The following is a 16,799-nucleotide window of genomic DNA, read 5'->3' as shown; positions in this document are numbered from 1 at the left end:
CCTAGAATTCTTCTAGTAGAAAAAAGATATAGAAAAAAAATTTCTAGCTGTGTTTCTGCTACTAATTTACATTATCCATTTATATTTCACTTTTCCAAAATGGAACTATTTGGCTGAAATAAAGGATGTGGCCTCCTTTAATACCATGGGATGTGGGATTAGAGAACAGGGAAAAAAGCTCAAAAGAAATAAGTCAAAGAATTTCATCTGTAATGTTTAGGGAACCCATAAAATTTTCAGAATGAAAAGCTCTAAATGATTACTTACATATATATAAAATGCAACAATGGAAACATTTTTGAAATCAAGGGCTGCATCAATCTCATCCATGAAGTACAGGGGAGTGGGTTTGTAGTGGTGAAGAGCAAATACTAAAGCCAATGAACTAAGTGTTTTCTCTCCTCCTGAAAGGTTGAAGATCTTCTTCCAACTTTTCTTAGGTGGTCGGACACTGAAATAATTAAGAAAATCTCGTCAGTCAAATTACTTGTAAAGCTAAATTAAGACTTCGTGATTTGTTTCCCATAACTGGCTTCTACCACCTTCCTTGGGAATCTCTAATTTCCTTTTCACGAATATAAACTTCTGAGGGGTTCTTTTATAAACATGTTATTGGAGGATGAACACACAGGAACACCTGACAAAAATTTAAGATTTAAACAGCAAGCTAACAAGTAATTCTTGGTATTTTCCCTCTGTTTCCAATGCACTTTTTGCTTTCCAATTTTAAAATACATATGTTAGATTGAAATGCCTCGAAAATTAGACAAATATTCTGTAAAATCAAGTATTTACTGTTTGCCTAGAATTTATGCTGTAAACTAATATCTAGGCAAACTAGTATTTATGAAATAAAACAAGTTGTACATCTAACCTTCACATCCCACCCCTAAAAAAAATACTGAGTTTGGAGAATATGTAGAGATATAACAGAAGAATCCGAAACTCAGTATACAGCATAATTACAAACCTGAACATGATTCCTTCAGAGAAAGGATCCAAGCTGTCTACAAGCTCCAGCTCAGCATCACCTCCCAAAGTAAGCATTTGGTAATTTTCCTTTAATTTATTTGTTATTATATAAAAACCTGCCATGAATTCATTAAGCCTTTGTTTCCGAAGATCTTCATATGCCTGTCTAAAATTATCTCTTTCATAAGTAATTTTGTCCAATTCTGCTACCCGCTGTAAATATAATTCTTCCTATGAAAAGAATGAGAAAAACATCAATTCAGTTATACATTTGAGATGAGAAATAACACTGCTAATTATATAAAATAAAGGCCACAATTTAGGCTAAGGTGTAGAGACTTCCTGACTATTACACAGTTTATTTGTACCTTCTTTTTATACTCTGCAATGGCACCAAGGTTTGGTTTCATTTCATGACACTGGGCTTCCAAGAGTGCAATTTGATTTGTTATGGAATCTGGGTTCTTGATTGCTTCAAGATCTTCTGGGCTTAGAAGTGGAATCTCTTCAACAGGATTATCTTCTATGGGATGCAATGATATTTTTGAAATCTAAAAGTTTAAGTTAGATCAGTGTTAGAAAAGGCATAGTATTATAATTCATTGTTAAACCTCACAAATTAATATGACAAACTGCCTATCAAAACAACATATACTAAGGAGTAATTTGTGTATCAACTATGTTTCAAAGGACTTCAAGAAAAATAGGTGTAGTGTTCCAGGTGTTCATGTAGCCATTTGTTAAATCTCCGTTATCAGCCCTGGGCTGAAAATGTTGACTAATTCTGACCATTATGCATATTTTTCTGTATATAATAACTCCTATATACTGTTCATTTTGCCCCTATAAACCTGAGAAGTGATTATACACCATGAAATTAAGAATCACAACATACCTCAAAAACACAAAAACAAACCCTAACCTTTTTTCATAAAGGATATCTTAAAGTTACATTTAACTATCCATAACAATTCTCACCTCTTTTTGCCAGTATTTTATTTTAGAATTATGTTCACCAATATGACCATCTACTTGTTCAAGTTTCAACTTAATACTAAGTGCATCTTTTTGAAGAGCATGTTCATTTTCCTGAATTACTTTTAGTTCTTTAAGTAGGTTACGATGTTCTTTCTGGATCTCTGGTAAGGACTCCTAAAAACCAAGAAGAAATGCTACAGATATGATCTTCTCAAACAGAACAGGGATTTTCACATTACAAAGATGAAGAAGCAAGCAATCTCTCCCCACGCCCCTTCCACTTTAAATGAAAATGTTTTTATTTACAGAAAAGTTCCAATACAGTACTCATTTTTACTGTACAGATGAAAGTTAATATAAGTTTAACTTATTGAGTGCTTACTAGGCAAGGTATTGACATCTATAAATCTTAATTGCTTGAAATACCATCCTCTCCCCTCTCCATGTCTTACCTCTGCAGCATTTGCATTCTTTACGACCTCTGCTGCTTTGTCTTCAAGACTTTTTAGCTCCGCTGTTAAGTCATCTACTTCTTTCTCAGTATCTTTTATTTCTTTCTCTGTGCGAAAGACAGAGTCTTGTGCTTTTTTAAGATTTCTAAACAAGCAAAATCATATATTAAAAATGTGGTAATGTGTGATTTGTTATTCTACTTCTGAAAACCTACCAAAGAACTTTTCATGACATCAATGTAACATTTTTTTCATCATGTTTTAAAATTTATGATTTACTAAAATCCTTGAATTGGTTTTTTATGTTTATATATACACTTGTGGGATATTGTATATTTTATTAAACTCTCAGTATAAATTAATAAAACTTCCTTATATAAGCTTTTAGACTTAGACTATGAAGCAAAATTGTCCACTGGATTATTATTATATTCTTGTCATTTTCTTGTCAGATTGGAGATTCTTAAATCTTTACACCCATGAAGCTATACCATCAAGTAAATAAATACGCCCTGGTTCAAGTCAGGGCAAACAAGTGTTTTTGGCAGGGTGGAGCGGGGAGGAAACTGGACACATGAACACACACACACACAGACAGACACACACACACAGACACACACAGACACACACACACAGACACACACACACAGACACACACACACACACAGACACACACACAGACACACAGACACACAGACACACACACACACACACACACACACACACACACACACACACACACCTTTTTCCCTTAATGAAGTTACTTCTATTTTGACTGATAATTGTGTTTAGGCAAAACATATGGCTTATTATTAGCACCTTATCTTTGAACAAAAGACACTGTAATAGTGGAATAACCAGATAATCAAATGTGACTCATGTTATAATTTTAAGACAAAAGAAACAGCTGTTTACATTTCAACATTTTTATACATATTTAGCTTTAATTATTTTAGAAATACTTTAATACTCTGAAAATTAATTTAAAAACAAGATCTGTTATGAACATATTAAAAACTTTTTGGGACAATGGAATCTAGTTAATTAAATTAATCAGGTTAATTAAAAATTTAAGTTATTAAAACAATTTTGCTAAGAAATCTCAACCTTCTTACTCTCCTAAAACCTAGATCTATTTCAATGAATCACCCTCTACTCCCTTTAAGCCAGAGAAATGAAACTCTGACTTCTGTGTCCTCACAAACTTGGGAATTATATAACCACATTTTGCCAAAGCATACCCGTTTATGTTTTTAAAAACTAGTCATATGATGTTTATTATAGGTGCCCACCAAAACTCCTATTAGGTAACAACATGTCAGAAGGGCTTAATAAGTAACAGTAACAGAAACATTTAATGGACATTAAGTTTAAAAAGGGGATGTAGGGAAGAGGAAGACAGGGTAGTATGCATACTCTACCTGTCAGCAGTCTTGATTGCTACTTGGGCTTTAGTAATAGCAGAAGCACATTCATCTAACTGTTTGTTTATTTTATCAAGTTTGTCTTGTTGGGCCTTGAGTTTATGGTTATTAATTTCTACGATAATATTGTGTAACCTTTTAACCTCAGCTTCCACTTTACCAGCTCTCTCAGCCACATTGTTATACTCTGGGGAAAAAAAAAAAGTGAAATTAATTTGTGTTTCTACGCTAATGAGCGTCACTTGTTAGATGTAAATCTCTTCAGTCAATATGACTTAACCTGATGCATGCCCAAGAAATTTTAGACATTTAAGGAAAGTACCTCAAAAAAACCCAAACAAACCCCAGAACACAAAACCAGAATGCCCAAGTCAAAACAAATGGTGTTATATAACAACTCTGGCTCAGCTGTGAACATACCCCACTTATCTCTTACTGGCTTCATGCCCTGAAGCTCTTTTCAAAAGTTTTTAGGGTACTTTCTTGACTATTGGTCTCATAATGATTTTTACCCTTAGATAGACTATGTGCCTGACTACTGCCCGGGGTGAAGAAAATTGTGGTTGTTTTATTCAATCAAAAAAAGTTCACACAATTTGGATAGCAAAACTGATAAGTTGAGCATGTTTCTGCTGGCAGTCATGGAAGTCTCAATTTTCTTGGTGGTGTTGGAGGCTCTGGTGTCCTGTCAAAAGCTTTGTGAATACTGACAGGCACTGGCATTAACTTTGACAGTGTAGATTATAGTAGGTACAATGTGCTTCTGTTGTTGGCAGTTGTAGTGTCATCTTCCCAATTTGGTATTTATTTATTTATTTGGCTGTGCCAGGTCTTTAGTTACGGTATGCGAACTCTTAGTTGCGGCATGTGAGATCTAGTTCCCTGACCAGGGATCGAACCCAGGCCCCCTGCACTGGGGGCGTGGAGTCTTAGCCGCTGGACCACCAGGGAAGTCCCTCATCTTCCCCATTTGAGAGATGACTTTCCAGTTGTAGAAGAGGCAGTATAGTTCCTTTCATGGTTCTACAGAGTAGCTCTGGAAATTATTCTTCATGTTCAACCTAGAATTTCTTAAGCCATCACAGTGATTCTGTAAACAATCTTTGTTAAACACACACACACCCCCACACCCCAAATCATATCTGTACTAACCAGAGTGGATTCTGTTCTCCATATTTGAATCCTAATCACTATACAATATAGGAAGGATGAAAGGTGGCAAAAAGGTAAGGAGTTCAAGCTTTCAATATCTATGTCTAGAAAAGCAAGCAGAAACAGAGCCAACTTATGGAAAGAGACTCCCATAAAGCTCCTATGGGAGGAGTGTATCAATACATTTAGCATAGGGGAAAGGAGGTAGGATGTGCTAAGAGGAAAAGATTAGATAAAGACTTAACTGTTGTTCCTCTAGATTGTCTCTTCTCTCCTGTTAGGTAGATTGGAATTTCAATATTCTCCAAATCTCACAACTTAGTATTCATCTTTTTGTCCTACATTATCAGAGAATTCTTTAGTCTGATCTTTCAAACTCATCTAGTGAGTTTAACTCCAACCTCTATTCTTTATATTTCTGAGATCACCACTTGGCTTTTTTAAAAAAACAAAGCAAAACAAAACCCTGCCCTTTTTTTGTCTTCTGAATCCCCCTCTCCCCCTAAGGATACTAAAATAATGTATTTATTGAAGGAATTCTTTTGCTCAAAGTGGCGATGTTCTCTGTAGTTTAAGTTCCATTAGGCTGTCTGTATGCTTAGCTCCCTTGTGGGGTAGAGTACCAGCTGCTGTGGGGTCTGGCATCATGACTTATACTGGGGGATGGGCCAGGTATGCAACTGGGAAGGGTTCCACCCTTCAGAACATCTTCTTCCTTATTTTCAAGTACCTAACATGCATTAAAAATTCTTTTCCCTATCTATAGTAGCATGTCTATTAGAAGTAGGAGGGGAAAACTAACATCAGATAGTCTATAATTTTGAAGTCACTATTTTATACCACCTTGCTCCCCTTACTCTATTCTCTACACAACAGCCAGAGATTTTAAAAATATAAATTAATGTAAAATAAAATATATAATCTTAAAGATACGCTTGCAGAAATGGGCTTCCATATTAGATATTAACAGAGTCTACTAATAATAGCCAGTGTTTCCATGAGAGTAAATATATATGGGGCTCCTAATGAAGTCAAGGATTCCCTTTCAAACAAGAATACAGATTCCTGTAGTCTGTGAAAGTGCTGCTATAAATGACAAAGATACACATGTTTTAATTGACCATTAGGTTCCATCAAAGCAAACACAACAAATATTGTAGGTATTCTGGGGAAGGAGGGGTAGGGTGAAGTCCCTGTGTCTCCAAGGACAAAATATATACCCAAAATAAATGCAAGGAAAAAAGAGTCCTGACAGATTATATCACTTCCCTGTATATGACTTTCCAATGGCTTTTAATTTCACATGGAGGCAGGGCTTATAAGGCTCTACATTATCTGGATTCTTCCATCGTTTAACTCTAGCCACTCTGGCTTCCTAGTGTTCCTAGAAACTTCTGGCATAGTCCTTCCTGCCCCAGGGCCTCTACTTACTCCTCTACATTCTTCCTGAAATGTTCTTCTCCCAAATATCCACATGTCCACTCATACTTCCACTGGGTCTCTGCTCAAGTATCTCTGGCAGTGGCCTGTATAACCACTGTGTCTATCTGAATCCCCATCCCATCCTGTTTTCCTGGTTTTACTTTTATCACCTAGCACCACCTGATACAGTATGCAATGTATTTATTATCTTCCCCATCTTTTAAGTGTGAGTTCCTTGAAAAGAGGGACTTTATTTTGTTCACTGCTTGATCAACAGCACCTAAAACAAAGCTTGGCCAGTAGCAGATGCTATCTGAGTGAATGCCTCAATATTAAAAACGTAGATAAATACGACCACAAAAATAAAAAAATTAATACAGCTATATATTAATATTCAATATGCCCAGTGGACATCTGTCTGCTTACAATCTTTTTACCTCTTTTTCTTTGGGAAGAAAACTCGACCTCATTTTTTGAACATTTGGATAATTGCTCCAATTCCAGTCCATCTAGTTCTTTCAGATAAACAATCAGTATTTGCCTTCCTTTGCTCATGAACCAGACTGTAACAAGGGTCTTTCTTGAGGACATGATGAAGGCTCACTGTGTTTGTTGGTGTCCCTAAGATACTGTGTAACTCACCATTACCTCCTCGTGCAATAAGATGCACATCTACCTATGTTTAATTGAAGCCAACATGGAAATAGAAGCAGGGCTGCTCAAGTGCATGATCAGAGGATTTTAATGTCAAAGTCAATTCTGACTATGAGCCTATGATCTAATTCCCTTTCTTGCTGAAAGCTTTTGGAAGAACACTTATATGTTTATATACAAGAAGAAAAAGTTCTGGAAGGAAAAATGTGTTTTCTCTAAGCTCTCAAACAAATAAAATAACTACTATCTTGAAGGGTCCTTAGGAAGACTGGGCCAAAGTATACAAAATATAAAATTAAAAGCATGGGTATCAGAATCAGACTGACTTGTTCCTGAATTCCTATACCACCACCATATGCTATGCGACCTTGGGCAAATTGTATAAACCATTCTGTGCCTCAGTTTTCTTATCTGTCAAATGAAGTACTTAATAGTACTTTATAACCTTCTGAGAAATAAAAACAAAAACCATTAAAACAGAGTGGTCACTTGTCTATAATATATGAAATCTACTTTTTATTCTACAAACTGCTATCTTAAACATTCTAAATATTACAAACCTGTTTTTGACCACACAGGGGGAAAAAAGTGTATATCCTTAAACATACCTGTCTTGAAAGCAGTAACATTTTCTTCTAGCAATTTCTGCTTTTTTTGGTCAGGGGCTGTAGCAAGTACATTAGCTTCAAGTTCCTTAACTTGGACATTCAAATATTCTTCTTGCTCTGATAAACGCTACAGAAATGTTTTAACATTCAAAACTGTTAGTATTTTAAACTTACTAACAATAACATTTGCTTTAAACATTCTAAAAAAAAAAGGTACTTAAAATCTTTAAGAGAAAGACAAAAACAAGAAAGGGCAGAAAACACGAACAATTAATATAAAAATCGAAAATGGCCAACAAAACGCATGAAATGTATACACTCATTAGGAAGATAAGTTAAAATGCTATTTTTTAGTATTTATATCAGATTAGCAAACTTACAACAAACTGAAGAGTACCTAGTGTTCAAAGACTTGGAAAAATTATTTGCATATGCTACTATTAGTAAATGAATTAGAACCGTCTTTTTGAGAACAATTTGGCATTATGCAACAAACACTTAAAACACTGTACAGGGCTTCCCTGGTGGCACAGTGGTTGAAAGTCTGCCTGCCGATGCAGGGGACACGGGGTCGTGCCCCGGTCCAGGAAGATCCCACATGCCGCAAAGCGGCGGGGCCCGTGAGCCATGGCCGCTGAGCCTGCGCGTCCGGAGCCTGTGTTCCGCAACGGGAGAGGCCACAGCAGTGAGAGGCCCGCGTACCGCAAAACCCCCCCCACAAAAAACCCAAAAATAACACTGTACACATACTGGGTAATAATTATAGTTTTAGAACTCTAACCTAAGGAAATAATTGGATGAGTGTATTAAGGTCTGCATAAGAAGGATATTTAAAACACAGCAGTATACATAGTCAACACAGAAAAATATTTATCAAATCGTGATACGAACAAAATATGCCAATACAATTGCACACAAAGTAAATGTACATTGGCTTGGAAAGAAAATCGTAATTAATAAGTGAAGAAAAGTTAATAAGACTCATTAAAAATTCATATGCAAATTTAATATGTATATCAATACCTACCATATACATAAACACATACATGCAAACTAGACACACTAAAAGTTGAAAGACATACATAAAAATTTAAGGTGATAATCTTTTGAGTATTTCCTAAAAACTTTTCTGATTTTGTTTTTTAAAAGAGACTGGGCATGTATTGCTTTTTCATAATTAAGAAAACATTTCACTTTGAGAAGAGAATGAAATAAAGGGTCACATAGTTGCTAAGGGAAGACACATTTCTATGGAGTACAAATGGAAACCAGAAATAGCTGTGGCTGGAGCAAACACTGTGACAGGGCGTTTATCCATTAGTACTCGGAGAAACAAAATCAACAGATGCGCCTTACACCTAGAGACTCAGCCTCCTCCTCCCCCCTTATATTTTAAAATTATAAGCAAACAGCAAAATGCTTCTGCCAAATTGCTGTTGAATTCCAATAGTTTCAGCTAATATTGATTAAAAAAGTACCTGGATGCTTGCAGTAAACTTTTCTAGTGTATTCCTCATTTCTCGTTCACTATGCCTTAACTTAACTACTGCTTCTTCCAGTTGTACTTTCTGTTCCTGAATTTGCACTGCTTTTTGAGAGTCTCTCTGCAACTGTGATTCCATTTTATTTACCTACAAAGAAGAATACCAGTGAAATAAGTTTATTCCAAGAGTCATTTCAGATTAACAGCAATTTATGAATGAAGAAAACCCAAACTTCTGATCTTAAAGACTAGAAACAAAGCAAACAACCCAGGTCCAATTCCAAAACCTAAAGCTTAGGAGATGGTCAACTAATTTCCGCATCATAGAATCAGATGAAAAGACCATTTTAAGTGTTGTATAGTCAACTACTATTACAATGAAGGTATACTACACAAATATTTAAGTGGAAAAATACAAACTATTTCAAAATATGAAAAAAAATCAAGCCACAACTCTTCAGAAAAAGTTAGGTATCCAGGACATCTAAGTACATATTTTTAAGGAAGAAAAAAGTATAGTGTTCCGAGGGTGATAATGGAACAGAGCAGTATTTCCTGAGCATTTTGACATTCCTCTTATATTTCTGGACATATAAAATTTGGAAACATGTATCAGAAGTCTTTGCTATATTTACAACTTAAAGAATTATGTCAAAATAGAAAAGATAATTATACATCAGTAACTATGTGAAGAAACAAATTAAATGTCAAACAGTAAGTAAATGGTTAAATTATGATATGATCCAAATGTCATAACAGAGAAAGATATATATGCCGAGCATATATTTTTAAATTAACATACTTTTAAAACTTTAACAAGTTTCATATAAAATCCCACAGCTTATATACTAGTCATTTAGAGAAAATTCAATCTGTTAATTGAAAATTTGACTACAGTACATTTAAAATAGCAGAATTTTACAGTATGTTACTTATCAGTAAAGCTGCTTTAACAAAAATGTCTTGACCGTAATTTTGTACATGCTGACCTCTTCTTCTGGGATTTCAACAACAACTGATGAACCCATCCTTCCTTTCATTACTTTGCTTCCACCACCAGTCATTGTACCTGGAGAACAGAGGAGAGAAGTCAGACTTAGATGTCTCCCCCAACAAGATTAAATAAACTCAATGGCAGAGAAAAAAAACATTACCTGACTGTTCTATGATTTGCCCCTGTAATGTTACCACTCTCCATCTTCTATCTTTCTGATATGCTACTCTTGTGGCTTGATCTAAGTTGTCAGCTACTAAGGTATCCCGTAAGGCAAAGTAAAAAGCTTGGCGAATTTCCTCATCTTTTACTTTTACTAAATCAAATAATCGAGGAGTATTTTCAGGAGTTTGAATTTTGGTCATTTTCTTTGCCCACACTGCCATCTAAACATAAAAAAGAAAAATAATATATATATAAAGATCATTTCTGTTAGATATAATTTATAGAAGTAATACACATGTATTAAACATAAGGACATGTATACAAAGTTCTGAGTATCTACATAATTGAGTATTACTTTACTGTTTTTTTGCCGTACGCTGGCCTCTCACTGTTGTGGCCTCTCCCTTTGCGGAGCACAGGCTCCGGACGCGCAGGCTTAGCGGCCATGGCTCACGGGCCCAGCCGCTCCGCGGCATGTGGGATCTTCCCGGACCGGGGCACGAACCCGTGTCCCCTGCATCGGCAGGCGGACTCTCAACCACTGCGCCACCAGGGAAGCCCTACTTTACTGTTATTTTAAAAAAGAAGTTATTGTAAAACTATCTCTATTCACAGATGACATGATCTTATACGTATTAAAATCCCGAGGAATTCATACATTAAAAAACTATTAGAAATAACATAAATTCAGCAAAGTTGCAGAATACAAAATCAATATGCAGAAATTAATTGTATTTCTATACACTAGCAATGAATAATCTGAAAATGAGATTAAGAAAATTCCATTTACAATATACTAAAAACAAAACAAAAACCCCAGGACACTCTTGATATTAAAGAACAAAATGAAAGGACTCCTAATTTTAAAGCTTACTACAAAGCTATAGTAATCAAGACAGTGTGGTATCAGTGTAAGGACAGACACAGATAAATGAAGAGTCCAGAAATAAACCCTTACATTTATGATCGGTTGATTTTTGATAAGGGTGCCAAGAAAATGCAACAGGGAAAGAATACAAATGGTGCTGGAACAACCTGATATCCAAAAGAGTAGAGTTGGACCCCTACTTTACACTGTATTACAAAATTAACTTAATATGGATTAAAAAACTAAATTTAGAACCTAAAGCTGTAAAACTCTTAGAAAACAGAGGTAAATCACCCTGCCATTGGATTACACAGTAGTTTCTTAGATATGACACCCAAAATACAAGGAACTAAAAATAAACTGGACTTCTATCTAAATTTTTTGCTTCAGAGGACACCATCAAGAATGTGAAAAGAGAGCCCACAGAATGGGAGAAAACATTTGCAAATTACATACCTGACAAGAGACTTGTATCCAGCATATATAAAGAATTCTTACAACTCAACAGTAAGACAAACCAATTAACAAATGGGCAAAGAATGTGAACAGATTTTTCTCCAAAGATAAACAAATGGCCAATAAATAAGCACATGAAAAGATGTCGTACAAAAACCTGTGTACAGGAATGTTCATGGCAGCATTAACCATAATACCCAAAACATGGAAACAACCCAAATGTCCATCAATTGATGAATAAACAAACTGTGCTACATCATATAATGGAATATCATTCGGCAGTAAAAAGGAATGAAGTGCTGATACACATGTATTAGCCCCACCCCCTGCAAAGAGAAGAGAGGGAACTTATTTATTTATTTTTTGCCACACCATGCGGCGTGCAGGATCTTAGTTCCCTGACCAGGGACTGAACACGCACCCCACAGTGGAAGTGTGGAGTCTTAACCACTGGACTGCCAAGGAAGTCTCAACATGGATGACCTTTGAAAAGTAAGTTAAAGAAGCCATACACAAAAGGCTACATATTATATGATTTCATTTATACAAAATGTCCATAATATGTAAATCTAGAGACAAAAAGTAGATTAAAAGTTGCAGGGGGATGGAGGGGTGGGAGAATAGGGGTAGTGACTCCTAATGTGTATGGGGTTCCTCTTTTGGGGTGATGAAAATATTGTGGAATTAGACAGTGGTCATGATTGAACAATCCAGACCATGTGAATGTACTAAAACCTGCTGAACTACATATTTTAAAATAATGAATTTTATGGTTGTGAATTGTATCTCAGTAAGTGTTTCTTTTTCTTTTTTTTTTTTTTAAAGTAGTTATTGACGATGGAAGTTAGAAATGCAAACTACCAATCATTGTAACATTGGAATGTATATTCCTTTAGGGGAGGCAGTAGAGGATTTTTTTTCACAACCATGTAACCCCAGAGCCTAATATAATCCTCAAAACCTATCAGGTGTTCACTTAAATAACTATGAAAAAAAAGCTAGGATTCAAAATCAAAAAACACTTGGCACTTAAAAACTAAATTACAGGTAGATTATGAATACCCACCTTATCCAAACCTATAAAGGTTGCAACTCCAATATTTTGTCTTTTAAGGAAGTTTACACATTCTTGGGCCGTATCGATAGAATCAACAACAATGTAGTCTAATGCATGACAACAGGATGAAATAGCAATATCATATTTTTCATCAATTGCTCCTAAGTCCCCCTAATAATTGAGAAGAGGGGGGAAAAATCAATGCACAATCAGCAAGGAATTAGGCACAGGATCATTTTATTAGTAATTCATATAGATTTTTCAAGTTGTGTTTAACTGAACTATACCTACGTATGGTTTTAAACAGTACAAAAAGGGTACACAGTGAAAAATTTAAGTGTTCCTCACATTCAACCTTTCTCTTCTGCAAAGGCAATCACTACTAGAATTTTTAATCTACCTTAAAAAAAAAACTTATGGATATACAGAGTTTGAATTTTTAATGAGCACAAAATGAGAGAACTGTTTTCACTGCATGTAAATAAAAATGTATAGTGTGAAAATTTGAAACCTAAAAGTATTATAAGCAAAATAACTTATAGAATAATAAAACTCTGAATTATTGAAAGCCATTTAAGATTATGTAAATCTGCTTCTCAGTCTATTAATACATAAGCTATCCCCATTTCCTTCCAGCCACCTTCTAGCTGGCCACAGCTCCCTTCCTTCTTCAGGCTCAACTCAGGCTTCAGGTACCCACTATCCCTAGCCTTGGGTTTTGACATCATCCCTTGTTGATTTTCCTAAACTCTAGCCACAACCTTTAGTATAATGGTATAAAACCCAGAATATAATTTATCAAGTTCTTATTTTTTTTAAAAAAGAAAAAAGGAGTTTGTTAAGTTTATCACTAGAGTTGGATCCCTTTCTTAAAATGACTATAATTATACAAAATTAAAAAAAAAAACCCAAAACTATCTGTAACATGAACAAATACATACCACAAAGAATTTTATCATGCCTGAGTGTAAGAGCAAAATGTTTAAAAATGAAAGTCCTTTAAAAGAAACAAAAGTAAATGTTATTTTATGTACAGAGACAATATACAGTTCTTTAAGTCAAGGTAAGAAAATTATAACATCTGAGAAAAATGTATAGTCATTTACAAATAAATTTACTTTACCAATCTTCCATATATTCCTGGAATTCTGCCAGATTTTTTTTCTTGAATTATTGCATCAAGGACTTTCCCCCTACTTCGATTCATTGCTAAGGAACTCTTCGCTTCTTCAACTTTTTGGAAAAGATCACGAACCAAACTTTTGAAATTTATTTCTTCTTGTGTAAGTTTTTGAAGTTGTTTTTCTTTCTAAAGGTGAAAATAAAGAAAATGAATCCCAGAAGGTTACACCCTATCACAGTATAGAATTAGTTGTAATACCTAAAAAAAGAAGGAAAGGCCAATAATCAACACTTGAACCAGGACTAAGCTGTCACATTGCAACTGTTGGTTTGATTTTGAAAAATATGGATGGGTTTTCTGTTTTAAAGGGGGCAGAAATTATCTGGGTCAATAATAAGGAATATAAACACAATATAGACCTAGGAGCAGTGCACTGACTGCTAGAGCTAGAGGAGTTAGGGTTGTGGAAATCCCAGTTTGGCACCACACAGTTAGGCATAAATGTGTCCTAATTCTTATATTCTTACACTAATCAAAAACAGACCTCAATACAGGACTCTAGTTATGGGTGACCGGGCAGGGCTATGATTACACTGTGCCTTGCTTTTTAAATAAAAGGAGATTTATTATATAGTATTATATAGCATATATTATTATATCTAATTAAATAAAGGAAAACAAAGAACAAAAAAAGCATAGCTCTGAAATGAAGGAGAGCATGAGTGAACACTACTATTGCTAAACAAAAACGTCAGGCTGCCAAGAAGAGGAACCACACACATGCACACAAAAAGCCTAATTCTCAGTTTCTCAATCTCCAAGTTAGTGCAGCCATTTTTCTGACATTCTCCTTCACTTCCTGGCTTTAAATTATTACCTCTATTACCAGTCATACTGGTTTAAAGTATTGATAAAAGCTCAAGTTGCAGATTTAATTTATCCAAAAATAAACTGAATCATAAGGAAGATAGAAGTAGTCACTGAATATAACTTAAGTTTACATTTAAATTCTATACGGCCATTAAGTTCTCTGATGACCAAGCGGCGTGCATTTACTAAAATGAAAAAGACTTCATTTTCAGTGTAATTTCTCTCCAAGCAGCATTTTCTATTGCCATCTTGCCTAATGATGCTTTTGAGATTAAAGTTATGAAATTCCTTAGATGTCTAATTCACTCAAGGATAGCAGAGGACGTGGATGAGCTAATAAGCCAGATGTCTTGATTAGTTTAACAACTTGCAGTCCCAACAAAGAAAACTACATTCATAAATTCAAAAACAGAAAAAAATACACTAAGATAGTTGACTTGCATATTTGTTCACACACACACTTACACTTGTGATTTTCCTTTACCATTGCCGAAGTTGTCTACACTTAGATTTAGGGAAACAAAAAACTTTCTTCTGTTTAAATTTTTATAATGGGAAATAATGGTGGCGGCAGTGATATTATTTGCTGTTTGACACTTGAAGGGAGAATGCAGCTTCTTGATAGTCTCGATTCGTATCAGATAGAATACTGAAATATTAACCCCATTCTTTTCGGAAAGATTACACTAAACAATAACAACAAAAATATCTATGTACCAGTCACTTAAGATGTTGAGATCAGGACTTCCCTGGTGGCACAGTGGTTAAGAATCCGCCTGCTAATGCAGGGGACACGGGTTCGAGCCCTGGTCAGGGAAGATCCCACATGCCACGGAGCAACTAAGCCTGTGCACCACAACTACTGAAGCCCACACGCCTAGAGTCCGTGCTCCGCAACAAGAGAAGCCACCGCAATGAGAAGCCCGCGCACCGCAACGTAGAGGAGCCCCACTCGCAGCAACTAGAGAAGGCCTGTGCGCAGCAACGAAGACTCAGCGCAGCCAAAAAAAAAAAAGATGTTGAGATTTAAAAAAATATATGTAAATATAAAAATAAATAAAACTAGGGTTCATAAACAATGTTCAGATGAAATACAGAAAAAGATTTACCTCCTTTAGTTCATGTTCAATTTGAGGGAGTTTTGCCTGTATATCTCCAATTGCAGCTTTCCTTTCTTTGAGAGTCTCAGAAGCTGCCATTAGAGCTTCATTGGCCTTACTTAATTGAGACACTGCGGTATTATGACGACTGAGATAGATATCAAGTTCTGATTGGGCTACATCCATCTTTGAACGTGCTTCATTTACTGATTTGCTGAAATCCATAAGTTCTTTCTCTCGACTCTGTTAAAATATGATAGACCCCATTAAATCCGAAATATATGTGTTTTCAAACCTAAACTGAAATGGAAACCATTCATTTTGAATTTAACTTAATAGATTCTACAAGCACAATATACAGAAATAAATCTCACAAGTGGAATGGACTAACAGTTTTTGCCTAGTTGTGAATGTTCATGGTATACAGTCTTTTCCCAACTGATTTCACAAGAGCTTAACAAGGTAGATACCATACGAATATCTAATATCTCAATTTAGAGATTAAAATGACAAAGAAGGAGTGGTTGAAAGAGAACAAAAATGTGGATCTGAAATCTAGATTCCATGGTCTTTCCACATTACCTTACCTAAAATGGTAAGGTGTAAGGACTACTCAGCAGAAAGTTTCCTCAAGTATATTTATGTTGGAAATCTTTTTAAGTTTTAGAGGTAAGGTGAGGTAATCCCCAACACAAGTCATAATTTGATGAGTGAGTAGAAATTTTGGACTACTGTAGTTGACTGTGTAGAAAGGACCTACTTATTAGAATAATGGAATAAGAAAAGCCCTTACAAAAGCCTAACCCTTTTATTTCACATACAAAGCATTGGCCCAGTAATATAGTATGATATTAGAACATGCCCATATTTCAAAACAGAATCAATTTAGTCCGTAAAGAAACTCCAAAACACTTCATGGAGGTACAATTAACAAAGGTCTTATGTAACTGACTTAAGTAACGTTAAGTCAATTCAACTCAATTACTGTCATCTATTAAATATCTATTTAACATGCTCAGTG

At 35.2% G+C, this 16,799-nt stretch overlaps 1 protein-coding gene across 2 annotated transcripts in view; it reads right to left on the bottom strand.

Moving 5' to 3' along the window:
- SMC4 (structural maintenance of chromosomes 4) overlaps nt 1–16,799 on the bottom strand; it is a 34,678-nt gene that overhangs the window by 1,403 nt on the left and 16,476 nt on the right. The window contains exons 11-23 of one of the 2 annotated variants that reach the window (XM_073803859.1): nt 15,788–16,021; nt 13,809–13,994; nt 12,695–12,856; nt 10,300–10,525; nt 10,114–10,214; nt 9,141–9,293; nt 7,663–7,789; nt 3,824–4,013; nt 2,403–2,547; nt 1,951–2,124; nt 1,341–1,523; nt 971–1,203; nt 268–451 (exon numbers count right to left, since the gene is read on the bottom strand). In XM_073803859.1, coding sequence (XP_073659960.1) covers nt 268–451; nt 971–1,203; nt 1,341–1,523; nt 1,951–2,124; nt 2,403–2,547; nt 3,824–4,013; nt 7,663–7,789; nt 9,141–9,293; nt 10,114–10,214; nt 10,300–10,525; nt 12,695–12,856; nt 13,809–13,994; nt 15,788–16,021 — 2,298 coding nt within the window. The remainder of the gene's footprint in view (nt 1–267; nt 452–970; nt 1,204–1,340; nt 1,524–1,950; nt 2,125–2,402; nt 2,548–3,823; nt 4,014–7,662; nt 7,790–9,140; nt 9,294–10,113; nt 10,215–10,299; nt 10,526–12,694; nt 12,857–13,808; nt 13,995–15,787; nt 16,022–16,799) is intronic. The other variant, XM_004314655.4, reaches the window with a different exon arrangement.

Source organism: Tursiops truncatus, chromosome 4 (assembly GCF_011762595.2).
Source record: "Tursiops truncatus isolate mTurTru1 chromosome 4, mTurTru1.mat.Y, whole genome shotgun sequence".
In the NCBI taxonomy this organism is placed as follows: domain Eukaryota; kingdom Metazoa; phylum Chordata; class Mammalia; order Artiodactyla; family Delphinidae; genus Tursiops; species Tursiops truncatus.
Note: the sequence above shows the minus strand (reverse complement) of the source record. Positions and strands in the feature narration are given on the sequence as shown.